The sequence below is a fragment of the Thermobia domestica genome, chromosome 12 (genome assembly GCF_964235325.1).
Source record: "Thermobia domestica chromosome 12, izTheDome1.hap1.1, whole genome shotgun sequence".
In the NCBI taxonomy this organism is placed as follows: Eukaryota; Metazoa; Arthropoda; class Insecta; order Zygentoma; family Lepismatidae; genus Thermobia; species Thermobia domestica.
Window position 1 is genome coordinate 88,662,947 of NC_137465.1, and position 22,976 is coordinate 88,685,922.

At 36.9% G+C, this 22,976-nt stretch overlaps 1 protein-coding gene and 1 pseudogene across 1 annotated transcript in view; one reads left to right on the forward strand and one right to left on the reverse strand.

The window, feature by feature from the left end:
• Positions 1–19,300, forward strand: part of LOC145666021 (putative gonadotropin-releasing hormone II receptor) — a 683,846-nt gene extending 664,546 nt beyond the window's left edge. The window contains exon 6 of the mRNA XM_081733125.1: positions 18,309–19,300. Coding sequence (XP_081589251.1) covers positions 18,309–18,591 — 283 coding nt within the window. The 3' untranslated portion in view covers positions 18,592–19,300. The remainder of the gene's footprint in view (positions 1–18,308) is intronic.
• A 2,579-nt stretch (positions 19,301–21,879) lies between these two features.
• LOC145666022 (uncharacterized) lies at positions 21,880–22,761 on the reverse strand (annotated as a pseudogene).
• Positions 22,762–22,976: the final 215 nt, after the last annotated feature.

Sequence of the window (22,976 nt, forward strand, 5' to 3'; positions counted from 1 at the left end):
AATCGAAGACCACGCCTAAGTAGGTAACAGTTGATGTAGGATGTATACGATATCCATCTACGGTGACTCGGAAAAGAGTTGGGTTCCTGTGAATTCTGGAACGTCTTTTAGGTGGCAAGAACACTATTGCTTGTGTTTTTTCTTCGTTGATAGTTAGATGCCACTTCTTACACCAGGTGATGAAATTATTAAGTGTAGTTTGAAGAGCAGTATTAAGTTGATGTACAGTTTTGCCAAGAGCAAGGAAAGCCGTATCGTCCGCATATTGAAAAGTAAATACATTGTGCGGAGTTGGAGGTATGTCGGAAGAATAAAGTATATAAAGTAAGGGGCTAAGAGCTGATCCCTGAGGAACTCCAGTAAACGGAAATATAGGCCAAGAGAGCACATTACCAACAGTGACGTAAGCAATACGATGTGTAAGAAAAGAATGAATGAGCCTCAAATAGCACATAGGAAGGTTGAGTGACTGAAGTTTTTGAATTAGTCCATAATGCCAAACCTTATCAAAAGCCTTTTCTAAATCCATGAGTATAAGACATGATGGGAATGCTTTGTTATACTGGTTTGTGATTATAGTGCTAAGGCGAAGCAATTGGTCATTAATTGAGAAACGTGGTCTGAAGCCTGCTTGATGAATAGGTAGTATGTTGCGTTCTTCCAGATATGAATGAAGCCGGCACACGAGAATTTTCTCTAGTAGCTTACTGAACACTGAAGTAAGTTGGATTGGTCTATATGAGCTGACAGAATGTATAGGCTTATTTGGTTTGTGAAACATGCAGACCTTCGATACTTTCCATTCCAGTGGATAGTAACCAGTTTGTAGGATGAAATTGAAGATTGCAACAAGGAGGACCAGTAATGATTGTGGAGCTTCTTGGATATGACGGTAAGAGATGTTATCAATTCCTGGTGCTGTATTCTTTTTCCTCTTTAGTACGGTGTGAAGTTCAGCAGTGGTGATAGGTGCTGTAAGAGGATGTTCCGGATCTATGACATGCTCTGTGGAGGGCTGCAGAGCAGGGATGCTAGATATATTTATCCGTTCTGAACGTGTGGAAGCGGCAGAGGGAGTAAATACTGACTGTAACTGAGTAGCAAAGGCGTTTGCTTTATCTTGATCCGAAAACAGAGGTGTGCCATGGTCAATGAGAGGATAGGTAGTTTTGGTGTTCTTTCCAGAAAGTTGATTGAAACGCTTCCAATATCGAGAAGGATGTGCATCCTCAGATAAGTTGGTACAGGTTTTAATCCAATTCCTGCGTTTATATGCATCCAGATAGTTCTTAACTGTGCGTTGCCATTGACGGTGGTGCTGAAGAGATTCACGGTTTCCTGTTCGATAATAATCGCGAAGATGTTGTCGCGCCTTCTGTGCAAGTGCGAGGTAGCTTGGAGGCAATTTCGGTTTATAAGGATGAACTTGTTCTATTGGAATGTGATGTTGAGAGCTATGTTGTATTGCAGTAGTTATAGTATTGAGACAAGAAGCGAGGTCGATATCATTCGTAGGTGGTGTTACATTATGAAGAGTATCCTCAATTTCTTGTCGGAATTCAGGCCAATGAGCCTTATCGTATCTCAAGACAGAGCGAGGCGCAATAACAGGACGAGCTGGAAGTCCATATGTTAACGTTAGTTTAACTGGATGATGGTCACTACCAATAGAATCAAGCACTTCAAGCTGGCACTTATTTATGAGATTCAGAGATGTAATGACAACATCTGGTGTAGTTTGGCTTATAGGCCTGGTGTGCTTAGGAAGAACATGCATATAAAGATGATGATCAGTTATATACTGTTGAAATTCATCTTTCTCTCGAGCACTCCGACTGTGGATATTAATATCTGCCATGATAATGATATTGGAAAGGGTATTCGCTATGTATGTGAAATATTCTAACGGTATAGGTTGGCGTGGTCTAATATAGATTGTGCTGAAATTTATGGTTATTGATGGGAAGTATATGGAACAAAGAAGGTATTCCGGGATATTATCGAAAGCTTGTGGGGTATATGTTCTAATCGGATATTTTGGAGAATGTCCTATTGCGACTCCACCTTGGGCACGAGCCATGTGGTCATGATAATCATGACGTAGTAGTAGATATCCAGGAATGCGAGCTAATATATTTGGTTTCAACGCTGTTTCATTGAGTGCAAATACATTGATATGTTCCTCGAGTAACAGAGCTTCTAATAAACGTCTATGTTGAAAAAATGATCGAATATTAACAAAGAGAAAACTAATCTTCATAATGAAAAGTATATATATGAATTTAGACTGCAGTTTCCAGAGATCCAACATGGAAGTGAACATAATTGTTGGAGTAGGTGGCATGAAGATTTATGTGAAAAATTGACTTTGCGGCAGAAATGATATGTTGCGTAATATGGGCTCTCTGGAATGGAAAAATGTTTTGAAGAACTAAACTGGTGAAGCGGAGAAAATCTTCTACTGTGAGTGGAGGTAATATGGACTGATTGGGTTGAACTGTAGTGTCTGTTGTTTTTAATGGCACAGTTAATTCTGGACGTTCAGGTGCTGGTGCTGGTTTAGCTTTGCAACGGTAGCTGTACGTGGGATGAAGTCCACTACCACATGTGTTGCATTTAGGTGGCCCTTTGAGATTAGGACAAGTTTTGGTGTCATGGAGCCCCGAACAATAGCCACATTTCGGTTGATTAGGACAGTTGGCTGTATTATGGTCATTGTATATCTGACACTTTTCGCAGCGAATCGGTAATGGTCCGTTAGTCTTAGACGGTTCAACCCGATGGATTCGCTTATATATAGGTGCACCAAAACGAAGAAGGTAATCAATTGTGTCTTGTCGCTGTGACAGAACGCGGACAAGATATGTCGGGCCATTATTATTTCTTATGCGAATGCATTTGTCGACGGAAATGCCTTCTTGTTTAAGTTCCTCCTGAATTTCTGCATCTGTCAGATCGGGTGAAACACCTTTGATCACAACTGATAGAAAAGGCGGTTTTCTAGGTGGCGGAGGCTGCTTCTGTCGTTTGTCCGTTAGTTTCGACAGTTTAGCATTCTTACCAAAGATTTCGTAAGAAGCTTTATTCCGTATAGTTATTCCAAAATTTGGATCCTTTGATTTAAGAATATAGCCATTTTTGGTCTTAACTATTTGAGCTAGGGTGTCCCGTACTCGAGGAACGTACTTCATTATTTGAAGAAAGATCATTTTTGGATTTGTGTATTTAACGTCGTAGTCAGTAAGAAGGAAGTGATGAAGTTCGATATTAGCTTGTGTTGAAACAAGATTTGAAGACACCGCAGTAGTGTTGTGCTGTGGATCGACCTCGATATCCATTGAAGCGAGAGGTGAACGAGACCGTATACGTTTCGCAGATTGTGTAGACTCGTTAGATGGATGCCGATCTTTAGATGCGTTTGGCAAAGGCTCGTTTCCCCACGAGAAATGCCGGGTGCGAGTGGATGGTCCTCGGTATGCCGGTTGTGATAGTGAAGTGCTTGGATTAGTATGAAGAGTTTGAGGTAAGCCAGAATGTCGACCAAGATTCGATTGTCCAAGTGAATTGCCAGAGTCCGCCATAGTGATGATGAATCCTAGGGCCGAAGCCCAAATGAAGATGAAAATGCAAGAGAAGATTATTAATGAGATTCAAAAAGCAAGTTTGCCCTCCGAAAGTGAAAACTTCCGTCAACCCTCTAAGTGTTGTACGTGTGCTGTGCTCACAAATGCGTATGCTACACTTGGTCCTAGCTACCACATTAACATACACAAGAGAGGTTAGGCTCCTTGGATCAGTATGAATGCTTTGGTTAAGGGCGACCGAGCTCTAACCTATAACCTTAGCTTTCAAACCTTTGATTTACGGTTATTTGTGATATCACGTTTATAACAAAGACAAATATTTTTAAAAGAGTGTACTTTAAATAAATTACTTAAAGAAATATTTTTCACAAAGTTTATCCTTTTAACTTATTGTTCAAAGGCCTTTGCCTTTAATAAGCCTTCTCCGAAATAAATGCAAATGAATTGTGCTGCCATCTTTGGAGCTCTTTTAAACTACATTTATATGTTTCTGGCCAATCCTTTCGACAATGAGATCTCGGAAACTACAGGCTCCAGAAAGATGATGTTTTCACTGATCGATCGCAAATTTCATGTAGATTGTCCAGATCTAATTGAATATTTAAAAAACATGGGCACTATTTCTTAATTACATTTTTACGGGTACATTGGAAGTGTTGAAATTAAAAAAAAAAAACTAAAGCATCACAACCTAAGCATTATACATTCGAACACCACACTGTTGTCTATAGGGGTTGTATATGTCTCAGGCGTTTGTTTCATGGCCAAATAATAATGGAAAAGGAAGGATAACCATTTCTCCAGTCTACGATGCACCATTTTTTGGGAGTGTTTTGCCCAATGAACACCATATATAACTGACATTATAATTAATTGTGTATGTAATGTATTTGCTTATTACATACTGCATGCAAGAAGAAAGAAAACACTGGTGATACATGAATTACAAACTCCAACCGGAAGCAGGCTCAAATTTTGCAAACAGTGCGAGATATTGAGAAAAAAATCATCGAAAAAGTCTCCACTTTATGATACCCCTTGGCTTTTTTTAAAAATCAATACGTCTTTCACTTGTGTCTCTAAAGGGACATGTACAGATGTAGTAAGGAATGATAAGGAGATTTATGCTCATATGCGAATGATGCGCTGTGTAGAGAGCGCAGGTTCAGCTAGTATATATATAAAAAGATTAGCAGTTGAGAACTAAATTACTTGGATGGATGTAACTATGAAAGGTTTCATTGGAATATTAATATTGACGGGAGTTGAAAATAACGGAGAAACTTCAGGGCGTGAGCTATATTGTTCTTCTGATGGTAATGCACACTATCGAGCATGTATATCTTTGAATCGATTTGAAACAATAAGAAACATTTACAGTTTGATGATAAAAGGACCAGGAACGAAAAAGTAAAAACAGATCGGTTGGCTCCTTTTCAATACGTTTCGACTCTTTTCTTGAATAACTGTAGAACAAGATACGTTCTGGGTGAAAGCGTGTCTATTGACAAACAGCTTATTCCTTGTAGATGGTGATGACAACTCGTTCATAGATGCCTAGTAAACCACCCAAGTATGGATTTGAAATATTTTGGTTGTGTGATACGAAAAGTTGATATGCATAGGACGGAATGATATACACGCAAAGAGAGGCAAATAACCCTGTAGCAAAAGATTTGCGTAAAAAACTTAGTTCTTGGAATAATAAAACACGTTGAGAATTCAGGAAGAAATGTTACTTTTTATAATTATTTTTCGTCGTTTTCCTTAGCAAAGGAACTCCTTGCAAGAAAGTTGACTATGGTTGGAACTATAAAACAGAACAAGAAAGATGTTTCACCCATCATGAAAACAAACAAGGAACGTCCAGACCAGTTGTCTGAATTTGGCTTTTGTGAAAATATGACAATGGTAAGTTATGTCCCCAAACGACATAAAAGCATAGTTCACAACACACAGACAAAAATATTATTCTAGAGATTTAAAACAAAACCGGAGATAAACATATATTACAATAACACAAAAGGAGCAGTAGATTGTCTGGACCGAATAACAAGAAACTTCACCACAAAACGAAAATAAAAAAGATGGCCATGTATTTTGTTTTTCAACATGCTACTTGTAGCATCTGTAAATAGTTTTCTTGAGTATGAGTCACATGTGGATTTCTTTTGAAAGAATTCATCCAAGAGAAGAATTTTGTTTAAAAAGCTGGCAAGAGAATTAATGTTATCCTACATCCAAGAAGGAAATCAAAATGTTCATCTTTCGGAAACAATAAGAACTGCACTGTAACTCTAAGAACTCAATTCCCTTGAAGACGGACAATGAAGGAAATGCTATAAGTGTCCAGCAAGAAAAGTAAAATGGTATATGTTGATTACGAACGAACTGTATGTAGTGAGCACAGCATAATTGTGCTTAGTGAATGCAAGCACTAATGGCTTAGCTTCAAAATGAAATATTTGCTGTAGATGTGTCACTAAGAAAATTAAACAAGTGTTATTATGTAAACGAACTGCAAAGTTTACTGTAGATGGTAAATGAGTATGTTACCGCAAAAATATGCTGTGCTATATTTATTAGAAAACGTTCAACCAAAATTATTATTTATTAATACACTTTGTGATATGTACATAAAAATATCGGCTGGCCCAAAAGGAAGTATACTGTCCCGTACTGATCTGCTCAATGTATATCGTATTATTTCTTATTTTTATCAAACAGGTAGACCTAGCTTCTTTATTACTTGTTCTTAATGTCTTTTTACTTATACCTTAAGCCCGGAACAGCCGAAGCAAAAAAAAAAAGAAAAAAAAACAAGCTAGAATTTTATATTCGATCAATTCAGGAGTGTATACCTACTTTTGGATCACCCTCTATATATGGTAAGAAGAAAAAAAAACAGTCGTTTGACTTTCAGGTATGTTAACCTCTGTTCCAGTTCTGAAATATAATAAAAATTATAGAATATATGCATATTTTTCATTTATTTGAAATGCGGGCCTGAGAGACCTATGTTATGCATTTTTGTAGGAAAACTTTGCCATTCATTATAGGGTTAAAGTGAATCTGCATCTGGAAACGCAAACCCCATGGGGAAATCGCAGTCGAAAAGCAGAAGAGCCATCGTGGACGGTGGCGGGTTATCGGCACCCGCCCGCGGCGGATCATACACGACTATGTACAGAAAGACCATCTTTTTGCCAGCTCGGATCACAGGTGGCAGGTAGCCGCGACACCGACGCCTGCCCGATTCTGTTCCGACTGTATGTCGGCAAAGGCGCGACGTCGCGGTAGACTCTTTGGTGAAGAAAATGAAACCCTCTGTGCTGCCATCGTTTTTGTGACGACTTAGCCGCTAGGCCGCCTACTTCCCGACCCTAAACTAGCCATCGAAATACCATACTGCCTACTGCTACATCGCCGTTTTGCCGACTGTAAATCATATATATAAAATGTTTGTATATGTTTTGTATGTATGTAGATAGATAAAAACTAGATAGATCACAGAACTAGATACTACGTATGCACAAAAAAGAAACCTGACAATACAAGTATATGATGGAGAAATGGCCCCAATAAATTCCTTCAAATGAGAAGCATTTCATATGTCAGCGGAATAAAAAAAATCACTGGTAGTGATCAGTCTTTGAAAAAGATGAAATTCGTTGGGTTAAGTTCTGACCTGTTAGACCCCCATTCTACAACTACTTCAAATTCGAAAATGTTATTATTCCCCTTGTTTACCTTCACTTCCCACTCAAATATATTAATATTCCCACTCAAATAGCAGCTTGCATGTGTGTCTTCATTTCTCTCATTTTTCATACTTTCATTCTCACTTTCGTGATTAATATTATAAGAAAAGCGTCATTAACTAACCAGACTTATCATCATCAAAACGCCTAACAGATATTTCAGACTTTGAGCGTTTTTGATTTTGAAAACACTCCTACGTACAATAAAAGTCAATACTCGGCACCTTGTATATCACATTGTTAACAAATTATATCATAACTTTCTGTAAGTAATAAGTTAAAACCTTCTTGAGAGTTTTACTGAAACGTTTGGATTGCAAGCGTAGCGAGCAAGAAAATTTTTAACAAATCTATTTGTTTGCAAACCGACAACAATATTGATTTAATAGGGCGCCAATACTTTTACGAGGCACCACATGGTTTACTCATTTTCAACATTTCTTTTTTCTTAATGCTTGTTCGGCGCCCTCTTGCTATCAGCTCCCCACCCCCTACGGCTCTGGGTGTGGTATCTTCTCCGTCACGATGTAGGTTTTGTACATTTGCTAATCGTACGCATAAATATCATTCTCTGACAGGAGAGTTGCAGTAAGTTGCAATCTCGCTATCTTCGATTCTGGACAGTGAACACAAAGGCGAAGAAACGTCTACCATTTCCCAATTTAATTTCGCCTTATTTCATCACCATACGGCCAGCGAGTGTGTTTACAGAGGTAATGGAGGTGTACACACGTGAGGAATTGGCAGACATTGATCTGGCATACGGGAAAGCGGACGGTAATGGCCGTGTGGCACAACGGCTGTACAGACAACAGTTTCCTAATCGTAGAATTCCACACCACGCAACATTTTCCGGTGTAGATCGAAGATTACAAGAAACAGGATTGTTGGAAGCACACAGGCCCAATGCTGGACGAAACAGAACCGCATTAACTGTGGCTTTTGAGGAGGAAGTTCTTGCTTGAGATCAGAGAAAACCGTCCACCAGCACACGAGTAGTAACCGCTGAGATTAACACCCATCATCTACAGGTTTAGAACATGCTTCACGAAAATCAGATGTACTCTTTCCATGTCCAAAGTGTGCATGGATTACACGCCATCCACGTAGGTGGGAGTCTGTCCACGCTACGCGAGCAATGCTAATATATCCCGCTTCATATTTCGTATTCTCTTCAAAGATAAAGCTATGTTTTCCCACGATGGAGTGATGAACAAACACACTCAACATTTGTGGTCTGAGGCAAACCCATATGGAGTGTCAACTTGTGCCTTCTGTATGCAGTCCCGTTATACGATTTGGAACCAGAAATATCGGCCCCTGTTACAGTATGTACAAATATCGTGAATGGAAGGAATATTTTGTTTCACATCCGTCAGTTTAGAAAATTGATGAAAAAAAAAAGTACTGTAGTCGCATTTGTTTGGTGTACTGATCGAAATAAATGTACTAAAACTGTTATATTATTATTATTATTATTATTATTATTATTATTATTATTATTATTATTATTATTATTATTACGCGTTCTTTATTTGTCTGTAGTTCTTGTTCAACCACTGTAGTTGCAAAGGTAGATGCGTTCTCAAAAGCGTTGCGATATCATTAATATGAGCAGATCAACAATCGGAATTTCTTTATTTTCTGTTACTTATGGGCTTGTGCCGTAGGTATTTTTACATTCTAGAAACGTAAAGTTTCCAGTGAGTTCTTGTACAACGACTTTACTAGTACTTTTTGAGGAGGTATGCAACAACACACAGTAATTTTTACTTCGTCCACTGTCTTTTATCTTCGTGTATGAGTACTGACCTGCCACGTAGTATTATTTCCAGGCAGTGAAATGTCCTTTGCACGTTGTTGTCCACTAATAACAAATATAAGCAGAAAACATAATTACGCTTGGTTTTGTGTATACTGGCACCATGCTTTCGAGGGATTTTTAGTAGCAGAGCACGATTGCGAAGGGAAATTGACAATAGGCAGTGAACGAGGGGCGATAGGCGAAGGAAGGAACTGGAAAGTGGAGTAAAATATTGAATTTATTGCTTTAAACCTAGTGTCTAGATGGTTTGCCAAATATAAATTAAATTCTGTAACTAAGATGTCGTACGAAAATATAGAATTAAACAGAAAAACTCTTATCTTAAGGTTCGAAGCGATGCGCACCATGGTTATGAGCACTATTTATTAGAAAAAAAGAGAGCAAACAAAACGTAGTCTCCGTGGATAGGTGGATAGAGTGGCGGACTAGCAGTTGTTTTATTATTTTGACACGAGATCGAATACCATCCCGCGCCATATATATTACAAAACATTATAGGAAGTGTATAATTTTGATGTTAATAAGAAACGAAACAATATAATGAGGAAATAACTTATTGATAGTATCCTTTAATCGGCGTCTTTATTCAGACGACCCACTATTGGAAACAGCGATTGCTTTCAGTTTATGGTTTTGTATTTTACACCTCCCCTGCCTGTTCTTGAACAGCAGACAACTCATTTCGGATTTGTGTGTCAGGAACAGGAAAAAGAACATACGTGACCTTGACGGTCTTTCCAGTCTTACCCCTTGTTACATCGACCTGATGTCAAATTATTGTTTATTTGTGTTTGTACTTGTGCTTTTTGCTTATTAGAGTATTGACTTTCTCTCTCGCTTTTTCATATCCACAAGTGCAAGAATGCTTTCGTTGAACGTAACTAAATTATATAGATCTATGTAAGCGGAACACGAATATTTCCAAACGATAGCATGAATATGAACGATAATCATGCCATCTTTCTACATTATATAATAGCGTGAAAAACTGATATTAAAAAAGATATAACAAACAAGCATAAGCTATTTTTTCTAGCATTACAACACGTTAAACGTAAATCATTAAATTTTGGGGATTACAAATTATTTATTAACATTTAATGTTGTGTATTCCTATTTGTTTTCACGTTCGAGCGACGAAAGAAAAAATTGTAGTGATAGTGATAAAATTCGAATTCGAGATTTCAATGAATTCAAGTTTCACGCCCCCACATATCGAAAAAGTGATTATGATGTCTGTCCATCTGTTCGTGTGTCGGTTCGTCACGCTTTTACATGCATTCAAATGGAGGCCATATATTCGACGTATGTGGACAGAATTCTAGATATTAAGTTTTTATAAAACTTTACCGTTTCGAATTCTATATCCTCCAACACCTACAAATAAGGGTAGTTTACTGAAGGATGGCAATTTAAAATAATTGAATTGTCTCAAAAACAGCTGTAAAGATTTTGCTTATTTTTTTTACAAATATATAATTTATTAATAACCCTTTACCGTAGTATGAACCATTGCTCTGAAAAAATACAGAAGGTGTAATTTACTGTATGGGATGAATTTTTCGAACAATTTTCTCAATCACATTTCATAAATGAATGTAGCATTAATAACCTAACAAGATGACAACTTGTTTGTCCTGTAAACATTCACAAGGGGTTGTTTACTCTTAGTTTACTCTTCTCCGACAATTTTCTCATTAACGCCTGACGCAATTTTGTTCATATTTCATAAATAAATGTTACATAAATAAACTAACGATATGGTATAATTCCATCATCCTAAAAAGCTAGAAGTGGTATATTACTTTTGGGAGTAATTTTTACCCTACGATTTTGTCGAGACGACTCAGGCATTTTGTTCGCATTTCATAAATAGCATAACTCGTTTGTCCTGAAAAGATATACAAGGGATATCTTATTCTTGGGGTTGACTTTTTTGACGATTTTCTCAGAAAGTACTCAGACGTTTTTGCTCATAGTTCACATACAATTATTCCCTTAATAATTCTAATATATGACATAAGTTTTTACTAATAGAAACATGACCATGGGTATTTTACTTTTGGACGTAAGTTGCTTCGAACAAAGTTTTCTAAAACATTATTTTATTCGCATTTCCCAAATAAATGTTTCAGTAATCGCTGCAGCCTAACATGAGTCAGTTTAAGAAATTCGAGCGTGAAAATTCAGTGCGTTTCAATACGTACCAATTCTTAAATAAATTTTTAAATCACAATTTTCCTAACAAAATCGAAACTTGTTTTTAAACGTACCTCGTTGTGGCCAAATGGCTCAAGTGCATTGATTTTGGATTTGATTCCCGGTGAGAGGTAGTGTATTTTTATCCAACGTTAAGGTATAGGTAATAAGCAGGTGCAAAGAGAAAAGTGTTTAAACAAGCCTAATGAAGCTAATGAATAATAGAAAGAAATAATACAATATTACGAAGTTATAGAAGAAACTTTGTTAATATTAGATATTTGCGTGTGAAATGTTCAATCGATGACTGTCAATTCTAAAGGAAAGAAAGTAAAACATCCAATACCAGGTTAATCAGTGGTCTGTATGTAAAGCTACTAGGAAGTGATTGAGATACCAAATAATGTTGTAATCGCTGGGAGACATGTTAGGATAATACAGTAGGTGAGAGAGTTTAATGCTGCAACTCATGAATAGTCTGCACCTTCATTGAGTATTGAAGTGCGTAGGCCTATGTAGGTTTGCATTGAAATGAGCATTAATACACAATATCTGGTGAACATTACGAGGGGCTTGCAGACAGGTTTGCGGTGCATTTCACGGAGTTCGATATTGTAACGATCCGAGCGAACTCCCGAGCCTTCTTCACTGTATACTATAAGTTAAATTCGTGCTTAATTAAAACTCTATCTGTTTAAATTTAACACAGTTAACCGTTATCACCTGTACACTATGAGCAACAATTCGCCAGTAATTCTTTATTTTTGCCCTCTGTTTTAGCGCCATAAATGTCTTTGCTCATAATTTCTTTTTGTCTATGGTTTTGCATATACGTAGCGTGGACGTTAAATTTTGACTTCTACGCCATATGCATCTAATTACAAACACACCTATAACACGAACACAACAAACTTGGAATATATAGTTTGTGTATGGAAAATCTTACAAGAGGCGCTGTACGGGAGAACCGTGTGCATACATATGACAGTCAGCTTCCTAAGAAATTAATAATAATAATAATAATAATAATAATAATAATAATAATAATAATAATAATAATAATAATAATAATAATAATAATAATAAACAGAAAACAAAACAGTTATTTACATAATTTATTTATTTAAGCATGAAGGTGGAATGGACTTAAGTTATTTCTCTCTCTCTTTGAAGGCAACAACCCTTAGGGTGCCAAGACGTAGAAAAGGACTTGTGGCACTCACGGTGGTGTGTGGTTGGCACATCGGGTTCCTTTGTTGTTAGTTCCAGCTTTCTAGACCGGATGCAGTTATTCCCGGTAGAAAATACAAGAAAATATACCTTTCTATTACTATTTAAGTAAATAATTACAGTCATTCCGTCAATGTGATACTTGTTTGTTCAACTGTATACAGACAGCTGAACCGTGGAAGAATCGTTGATAATAATAAATAAAACAAACTCGACAAATATTCTTGTAAATAATAGGTAAATGTTTGCGTCACACTCTTCATTTTGCTGGGCACGCCGGTGTGCCGTGTTATCTGGTTGTGGCACACTGGAATATAGGGTGTGGTTTTTGAATTTTTCCCAATTATTTTAACTGCTTCAATTGAAATGAATCTATAATAATAACAGTGAATTTGGTCTTCTTGCCCTTCGATTTAGCAATAAGGTCCGCTAGAATTGTTTTTGTAACCGACCAAATCGTCACAGACAGCATTGATCGAGATCTTTTGTGAGTCGGTGTACAGTTTCATCGCAAATTCTTGTGCACGTGCTATCGTCTCATCCACATTACCACATCCTATGTTACTTAGCAAGTATGATTTTTTTACAATATACATTCCAAGTTTTTTTTCAATTCCTGCGAACTGACTGGTGGTGTCGCTTCCACTCAGTACAAGGAACGCCGGCAAGGAATGGCACTTCATCGTTGAGCTCATTCACAATTGTGTGCATTGGATAAATTGTGATTTTATTGCTGTTCTAATAGACATCCATATTCCTCCGACTTATTGTTTTAAAAAATGTATAAGGAGAACAAGAACATCGGTGTCTTTGGATTCAATGAGCAGCTACTTATAACCGCAGCTGAGAGGATGGTATGCGCGATGTATTATCCTCGTATCACCCTATTCTTGATTATATTTCAGAAACGGTAGGTCTTCTCCCTGTGATGAAAGTAACCCTGTAAATCCACCCGATGTGATAACTAACTGTTTGACTACAGAACCTAATCAGCTCTAAAAAAAAAGAAAAAAAGAAATGCTGCGAGGTCAGATTTTTTTTTTCAGGCAAATCAATAAAACATGTTGAGGAATCGGACCAATCTCGATCTTCATTATTTCTCCTGATGAACAGTAAATACTTGCTGTTCGTATAAATCTTGTATCTCCTTTAATAGAACATGGACTGTAATAGTCGAATTCGTGAGCACGCCCTGTTTAGAAAGTTTATCACACATTTAACAAAAATATCCGCCAAATCACCACTAGTCAGTTCGCAGACATTGGGAAACAGAAAGCATGGAATGTATATTGTGAAAAAATCATACTTGCCAAGTAACATAGGATCTGGTAATGTGGATGAGACGATAGCACGTTGCAGAAGAATTTGCGATGAAACTCTACACCGACTCACAAAAAATCTCGATCAATGCTTTCTGAGACGATTTGGTCGGTCACAAAAACTCAGACCAAATGATATGTTGTAGCTATTGTAATCCTGAGAGAAAGTCTTAATGGGCATAATCACCAATCACTGATCATTTAGCCGCTACGAGGCCGCTTTTTTGAAAGCAGCCGAAGATAGAGATATTCTGGATTTCGATGAAAATGACTGAAACTGTGATATGTTGTAGATGCTGTGATACTGAGAAAAGTTTTAATAAGCACAACCACCAATCACTGACCAATTTAAAACAACCGGGTATAACAATATTTTTGATCTTGGTGTAAATGAATGAAACTGTGATACATTGTAGATGTAGTGAACCTTTGAAAAATTTTCTAGGCTTTCCAGGGTTTTCCTTTTTTCTAGATCAACATCTGAATGTTGTGTATGCTTTAATGATGTTGGCCGCTACTCTACCCATTCCTTTTCCAGGCTGTAGGATAGGATATTTCAGGGTTTGAAACAATTCTACCAAAATTCCAGAGTATCCCTACTTTCTGCTGTTTTTAAAAAATGTGGCTGCCAAATAGTCACTGATTGGCGGTTGTGTCCATTGATACTATTTCGCAGGATCACAATGTCTACAACATATGGCAGTTTCATCAATTAAACCGAAATCCAGAATACCGTTATCTTCTGTCTTTTAAGTGGCCCTGTAGTGGCCAAACGGTTATTGGTTGGTGGCTTAACCTGTTGAGACCCTTTTTTTCTTTTTTTAGAATTACCATATCTACAACATATCACGGTTTCAAGCAATTCCAGCAAAATCCAGAATACCATTACCTTCAGCTTTTTTTTTTAAAAAAAAAGAAAACAAGTGGTCCTGTAGTGGCCAAACGGTCAGTGGTGGATCGTTGTGCAAATTGACACTTTTTCTCATGATCGAAATATCTACAACATATGACGGTTTCAAGCAATTCCACCGAAATCCAGAATAACGCTACCTTTTGCTCTTCTAAAAAAATGCCCTGTAGTGGCCAAACGGTCAATCCCTGGTGATTGTGCTTATTGATACTTTTCCTTAGGATCACAATTAGGGATGCGCACGAGTCGAGACGTGTCTAGAATCTTTACTCGAATTCGAGTCGAGATTCAAGTCGACACACACTTTGTAAAATTCGAGACGAGTCGAGATAAACGTATTTCTCGACTCGAATTTTCGAGTCGAGTCGAAACTGCTTGTAAAAATCTCGACTTGAATGGAATGTCTTGGAAATCTTTCTATAATTTGGAATTCGAGTCGATCAGAAACAACATTATGACCACCTACCTCCTATCCATATAAACCCGTCCAGGCGATAGCAGAGTCACCTGCCGAGGAATGCCTGCTAGTCAGACACGCGTACGGTGCATGTAGTATCAGTGAGAGCGCTGATCGTGTGTAGAATGGGGAAAGCGCGCGATGTATCTGAGTTTGACCGAGGGCAGGTTGTAATGACCCGAAGACTCGGCAGGAGAATTTCGGAAACTGCAGGCCTTCTCGAATGTTCGAGAAGTGCTGTGATGAGTGCCATCAACAAGTGGCAAAACCAAGAAGAAATGACGTCCAAAGGTCGAGGGGTTGGACGCCTCCACTTTATTACAAATGTCGGACGTAGTAGGCTGAGCAGACTGGTAAAACAGGACAGGCAGCGAACTGTGGTGGAACTAACATAAAACTTCAATACTGGGCAAAGTACAAGTGCGTCTCAACACACAGTGCATCGAATACTCCTAAGAACGGGCCTCAGCGGACGACCCATCCATGAGAGAATGTTAACACAATGACATAGGCAGCTACGACTGAAATGAACACGTGACCATCGCCACTGGACCTTGGCGCAGTGGCAGTGTTGCATTGTCTGATGAATCCCGATACCTTCATTATGATGATGGATGGAAGGGTGTGAATCCTCCCTGCTCCAAGGGAACAGCATCTTGACACCTGTACTGCGGGACGGAGACAAGCTAGCGGGGGCTTCATTATGCTCTAGTGAACATTCCCATGAGCATCCACGCTCTAGTGGAGCTTGAGCAAGGCACCGTGAGGGCCGAGGCGTATCGCACACTGATTGCAAAATACGTACACCTCTTCATGATGACCATGTTTCCCAACGGTATTGGCATTTTTGGACAAGATAATGCACCATGTCACAAGGTCAGGAGTGTGATGTGGTGGTTCGAGAAACACAATGGCGAGTTCCAAGTAATGTGCTTGCAGGCTCGTAGCCAGCCCCAAAATTTAGGGGGGATAGAAGTTAGGGAGGCCGACTCAATCATATTATACTTTATCACCATATTATGGTTAATTTGCAAGCCTACCGTGAAAATTGTAGGGGGCTAGCCAAAGTTTAGAGAGGGCCCGGACTCCCTAGCCCGTCGTAGATACGGGCCTGTGTGCTTGGCCTCCCAACTAGCCGGATCTGCACCCAATCGAACACATCTGGGATGTAGATCACTATTTAACGTGACGTCAGAGTGCATCGCTCCCTCCCCAGAATTTACGGGAATTAGTGTCTGTGTGTGCACATATGGTACCAACTCTCTCCAGCGACCTACAAAAAACATTGCGTCCATGCCAAGACGCGTCGCCGTTGTTATCCATGCCAAAGGTAGACATACTGACAATTACGTAGGTAGTCATAATGTTCTGGCTGATGTGTGCGTATATTTTAACTCATATATTTTGTCTCGAGTTGAAATTCGAGATGCTTCGTTTCGAATTCGGGGTCGAGTCGAGATGGAAACTGTCGAGACACCAGTCAAGACAAACATTTTCGAGTCGAGACAATATTTTCTCGAGACGAGTCGAGACAGCCTTAAATCTTCACTCGACTCGACTCGTGCGCATCCCTAATCACAATATCTACAACATATCACAGTTTCAGTCATTTTCATCGATATCCAAAATATCACTATCTTCGGCTGCTTTCGAAAAAATGGCCTCGTAGTGGCTAAACTATCAGTGATTGGTGGTTGTGCCCATTAAGACTTTTTCTCAGAATCACAATTGGTACAACACATCACGGTTTTAGTAATTTTTACCGGAATCCAAAACGTCTTTCTCTTCGGCTATTTTCAAAAAAATGACCCTGTAATAGCCAAATGGTCAGTGATTTGTGATTGTGCTCACTGAGACTTTTTCTCAGGAACACCGTATCTACAGCATATCACGGTTTCAAGCAATTCCACCGAAATCCAATTTCCATAAGGAATGTGCGGAGTTCTTTGTGATATCGAAGGGGCCCGTTGATCCCCGTAACCCTTTTCTCGCAAAAACGACAAAACCCGTATTTCCTACTTTGAAGTCATCGTTCCATCGGCAGAGTTTCGTTTCTTTATTGTGCCCATTTTAATCAGGTGACCTTTGCCCCCCTTCACTTATTTTCCGACCAAAAGAAAAAGAATACGTGTCGGTTTATTTTCGGTCTAGTATATAGGTGCCACGTTTGAAGAAAATCTGATCATGAGAAACACTTGTAAAGCTATCATCTCCTTTACACTTTCACTTTTTTGACTTGACGGGGTTTTGCCCCAAAGTTTTCAATTCTTGTTACTTATTATCCACCCTCCTACTGTGATTTATTATTATGGTATTTGTTGTACTGATGTGATAGTGGGAAGTCTGCATTTGATGTTTTGATTAGGCTAAAGGATATAAATACAGTTACCAACTGGTCAATATTTGTTCTCATTTCATTCTTTCTTCTTTGATTTTGTAAGATTATTACATTGAAGTCGTCGAACAGTGGACATTCTTTCAGAAAATAGCTGACTTTTTATTAAAAAACTTTGCATTTTTAAATGTAAATTTGAAAACATTTTACCTTATAATAGTGTAGATGATGTTGAATCTGCATTGGTTCTTGGATCAGAATGATTACTTCTGTTATCTACATATCAGTCATCTAATTCTACAGTTCTGCCGTGAGCATTTGATTTAAGTTTAGCGTTCCTTTTAGCAGTGAAGTGTTATGAGACTTGGAACGAGTTTATCATGTGATCAGAACAACATAATCTCCAGCTGAGAATTGAATTCGGATATCACGGACCATGAGCTCTTTGTGTCATTGTACTTTTGAGTATATTGCTCCGTAATGTTTTATTTATTTTTTGTGGTTCTTTGTACTTGCTATAGCCTTGCTATAGCCTATTACTTTTAACTATTAACTGTAACCCTTATAACTAAATTATTGTCTGTAATATCACATTGTCAACATGAAATATACTTTGTAAAATGAAGAAATTGTAAATACGTAATACATAAGAATCGTAATTAATTTGTATCTATTTTTCTTATTTAAGGGATTCTATAAGACGCAGCACTGCAACCAACTATAGCATACGATGCTCCCCGAACAGAGGAAGGTCTCTCAGGCCAGAGGAAACTTCTCTTGTGGTCCTCGATGACGAAACTTTCAAGCAAACCAAAACTGATCCTGGACTATTGGGAAATAGTGAACTACAGGAATCAAATAACGGGCATGTACACTACAATGGAAAATCATCATCAAAGAAAAGATTTGCTTCCACATTTATAAACTACAAGCCTGTGTTACCAGAAACCGATCAACAATCTTGTATTTAATCTTGAATTTAACACGTCTGTGAATAAAAAGAGCTGCTATTCTATGAGATTTGTTCTTTAGTGCGATATTTGAAAGTCTTCATTCAATTTTAATCGAGGGTTTTTGTTCTGCTCATAACATGTAATCTAAATATAAGATATGTATGATTTTTCAATTACATTTTCTATGCTGCTGAACAACATAAGCTGCATCAAATAGAAAAATATTGCTGTTTTGCACATCCAAGTTTCATTACAAGATAGACACATCATATAATGCTTTGATCTTAAAACATTAGCCGTACTGTGACTATGAAAATTATATGAAGAAGAAAAAATAAATATGTATGTCTTAAATATTATTATTATAATGACTGGCAGTATTGTACGCTTTCAAAGTACTTTAATTTGAATGTTGACATCGTAAGTTGTTCATGAAAGTGAATAAGTAAAGCTACTCAAGATGCCTAACAAATTTTCTGTACGTTCTGTGATGAATATTTCACATACATTAAATATTCATCAATGAATTATATTTTCATGTTGCTTTCATATTCATCTTCTTACGCCTCCTTAATATTCTAATTGAATGCCACTCATTCTAGCTTTGGAACTTCTCGTATTAATTAAAAGACAAATTCTGAAGAAAGACGCTATTATTTATTAGTTAATATATGCTTTGGTCAGAATTTGCCTTTTAATATTCTAATAAGTAAGGATTATGATGATATTGAGACTTTATATAGTATATATAAATATAATATATAGTATATATATAATATATATATTTATATAGTATATATAAATATTATATATATATATATATATATATATATATATATATATATATATATATATATATATATATATATATATATATATATATATATTATAATATTGAGACTTTATAGACAGCATAGTATAATATTTTTACGCTGGATAAGATTATATATGTTTTGTTATCACTACTGTTTCTGTGTTTATCTTTTAAAAATTTCTAAACTATAATGCACTCTAAGATTTGTTTTAGACCTTCGTTAAATATTATAGACTTCAAATTTAATGCATGTTTTAGAAAACTAATTTTAAATATTAAATGTCTAGTAGGCATTAAGGACAGACCTGCATATACGGGCAAGTTGAAGTGGTTTTCTACTGAAATTAACATACAGTATATTCCTGTTGAATCATTTATACAAAAAAAAAAAAAAATACTTTTATTTCTATTTTCATGTAGAAGTACCATGACGTTTTAATTAGTGTTGTAAAGGCTTCGAAAGAAAACGAAAATTTTGGGTAAAAAACAGTTTTTTTTACCGTTTTTCGCGAGCTTGAAAAAAACGGAAATATTGGGAAAAATTGAAATTTTCGAATATTTTACTACATTATGTCTTTAAAATAAAAACTGTTTTATATTTACTGTTTCTTTCATTAGAGTAAGCAAATTTTGTGGCAACAAATACATTTCTACCACTCCTTTAACTTTAGCACCGTGATAGTATGGAATTATGACTACAAGAGATCCTAAAATATAATCCTAGTTAGATTAATGAATATACACGCATTTAAATTATCTTAAGTAATCTTATAAAGTTACCGTTTTATGGCAGGGAAGTGTTAAATAATAGTGCCAGAATCATTTTATTTAATACCAGTATGTTAAAATCAAATATAGTATATATTTTATGGAGATACTTATTGTCCTTGTGCTGTGTAAAATTTCCGGAAATTTTGAACCCATTAGAAAAAATCTTTTGTTCGGAAATATTGGCAAAACCAGGAAAATATAATTTAAGAACTATTTCTTTGCCTAATACTAATCTTATGTGCTGTAACGTGTCTCCAGCATATGTGCTACGTATTTCGCTAGCAGAAAAACACTTAAAGCAACAGGTTTTAATTTTACTCTTTAGTTTTCTGATTTCTGGTAAAAATCCCTCTTTATTATTTGTTTATCTTCGAACAACTCAAAAAGAGAGATGATCTTACTTACATATAGGGAAACGTGGGGCATAATGGGGAAGCTAAGATATTTGCTTGTATAAATTGGTAACCAATATCTCAATTGCAATATATATATATATATATATATATATATATATATATATATATATATATATATATATATATATATATATATATATATATATATATATATATATATATTGCGGTAGACACGTTGAACATTTATTGTAATATTTCAATCAGCAAATCCTTTCAATAATATTGTTTTGGACCTTTTTGCTTAGCTTATTCCAAAAATGGCTCTTATCCCCATTATGCCCCCTACGCGGGACATAATGGAACATTGGATTTCAGTAAACCCCATTATGCCCCTACCCCATACTGCCCCATACACCATTACATCTATAATATCCAGCTCTAATATGGGCTTATCATTATAAAACAACAATATATGATTACCATTATACAACACCACTTGAATTTTATGAAATATTTATTAAACTCAATAATCAAATATAACAAAAGATGAATACTCTTTTTAAAAAATGCTGATAATTACTTCAAAAAGTATAAGGTACATTCTGAATTAGGCATTATTAAGAAAAATAAAAAAATGTGATCATTGGGAATTGTAGTACAAAATTTATGCAGATTACACCGAACTATTGTCAGTTAAATCTTAATATTTCCTGACATGAAATCAACATAAATTTTGAAATTGAGCATGAAAAACTTAAACAAAACTGCGAATTCGAAACTTATATATAAATTTATACGAGGAAACCAAAAATAGACAAGTATACAGTACAACTATTAAGTCTGAAGTAGATGTGAAACATTGGTAGAATCATGCTTTTTCTAACAGAATTTACAATAGTATTCAATTTCATCGTCATCGCTAATAACCCCGGCACACGAATTGTGGGCCCACTGATGGCATCTCGCGCATGAAATCCAGCCCTCATTAGATTTGGACCAAAGGTTGCCACAATGAAGACAAGCTGCGTCATCGTCTTCTTCATCGGACGAGCTTGATGACTCTTTAACTAGTTTCCTTTTTCGACCATTCTTTGGTAGGCATTTGTTTGAGGTTGGTTGCGCTATCGTACGTTTTTTTCTAACACCTTTGGATTGTTTGGAATTTTCTTGAGCTAATTGAAGTTCCTTTTTGTACGGAGATGCAGTTTATATGGCTACTTTACCCCTTTTACGGTTTGTACGTTTTGTTCCTTGCTTAATTTTTGGAATAGCTATTATGTTTCGAGGCGAAGCAGAAGGAAAACTTGATGTTGATGGAGATTGTTCTTTGTAAGAGCATCCGGGAATTTCTGCGTCAATGGAAGATTCAGATGTATTCGACTGTACGCTTTGTGCGTGTGGTTTGAAGAGGGATTTGCTAGGTGCATTTAGTGTAGGGTTTTCATTTACTACTGACTCAGTGACATTTAGGCCTATGTCTGTTGCATCTGCAGGTAGAAAGTCTTCATCTGTAAACATGGTCATGTCCAAAGGCAAATCCCAGTTTTCCTGAAGGCGTTAATTGCGTTCAGCATTGATGCTGCTCGCAAAAATGCAGGGCCAAAGAGTTGAGAGATAACTTGGAGCGTAACAACTTTTGGGTAATTGGTTCTAATCAATTTTCTAACCTCATCTTCATAGAACTTGCTGAGTGGCCTCATAAAGCCGACGTCAAGGGGTTGAAGTCGGTGAGAGCAATGAGGAGGCAGACAAAGCAAAACGACTCCATTTTCTCTTGCCATGTCAATTAAATCCAAGTTTTTAGTGTGGGCTCTATGACCATCCAGAAGAAGAAGAACTGGTTTACTTATAGATTCTCCTGAAAAGATTAGGAATTTCTTGAACCATTTGAGAAAGAGTTCTTTTGTAATCCATCCAGTAGCACTAACTTCTGCCCATGATCCAGGTGAAAGGCCCATCTCAAATTCCTGCTGCATCCTTGCTCTAGGATAAATCATCATAGGTGGCATGTAAGCTCCAGCAGCTGAACAACAAATTACTGCAGTAACCTTCTCTCCTCTCTCTGTTGAAGTTACAGCTCCAACTTGACGTTTCCCTTTTTCTGCGACAACCCTTGTATGTCCTTTAGGATTCACGGTTACCTGTTTCATCTACATTATAAATATTTTCTGCAGAGAAATAATGTTCAACAATGACTCCAGCCAAAAGCTCAAAAAACTTGGAAACAGCTACCTTGTTGAACCCCATCGCGCGAGCTCCCGATGTAGATTCTGGTTTACGAAGTGTTATTCAGGGTGACGCTTAATAAATTCTCTTAACCAGTCAATTCCAGCCTTGTTAAAAGGGAATTTTTTAATTTTGTTTCTTTCTGCCAATTGAAACGCTAATTCTCTCAGTTCATTGTCAGTTAGCCCAAAAAGTCGCGTCTCCATTTTCACTAAATAATCTACTAACTCGCACTC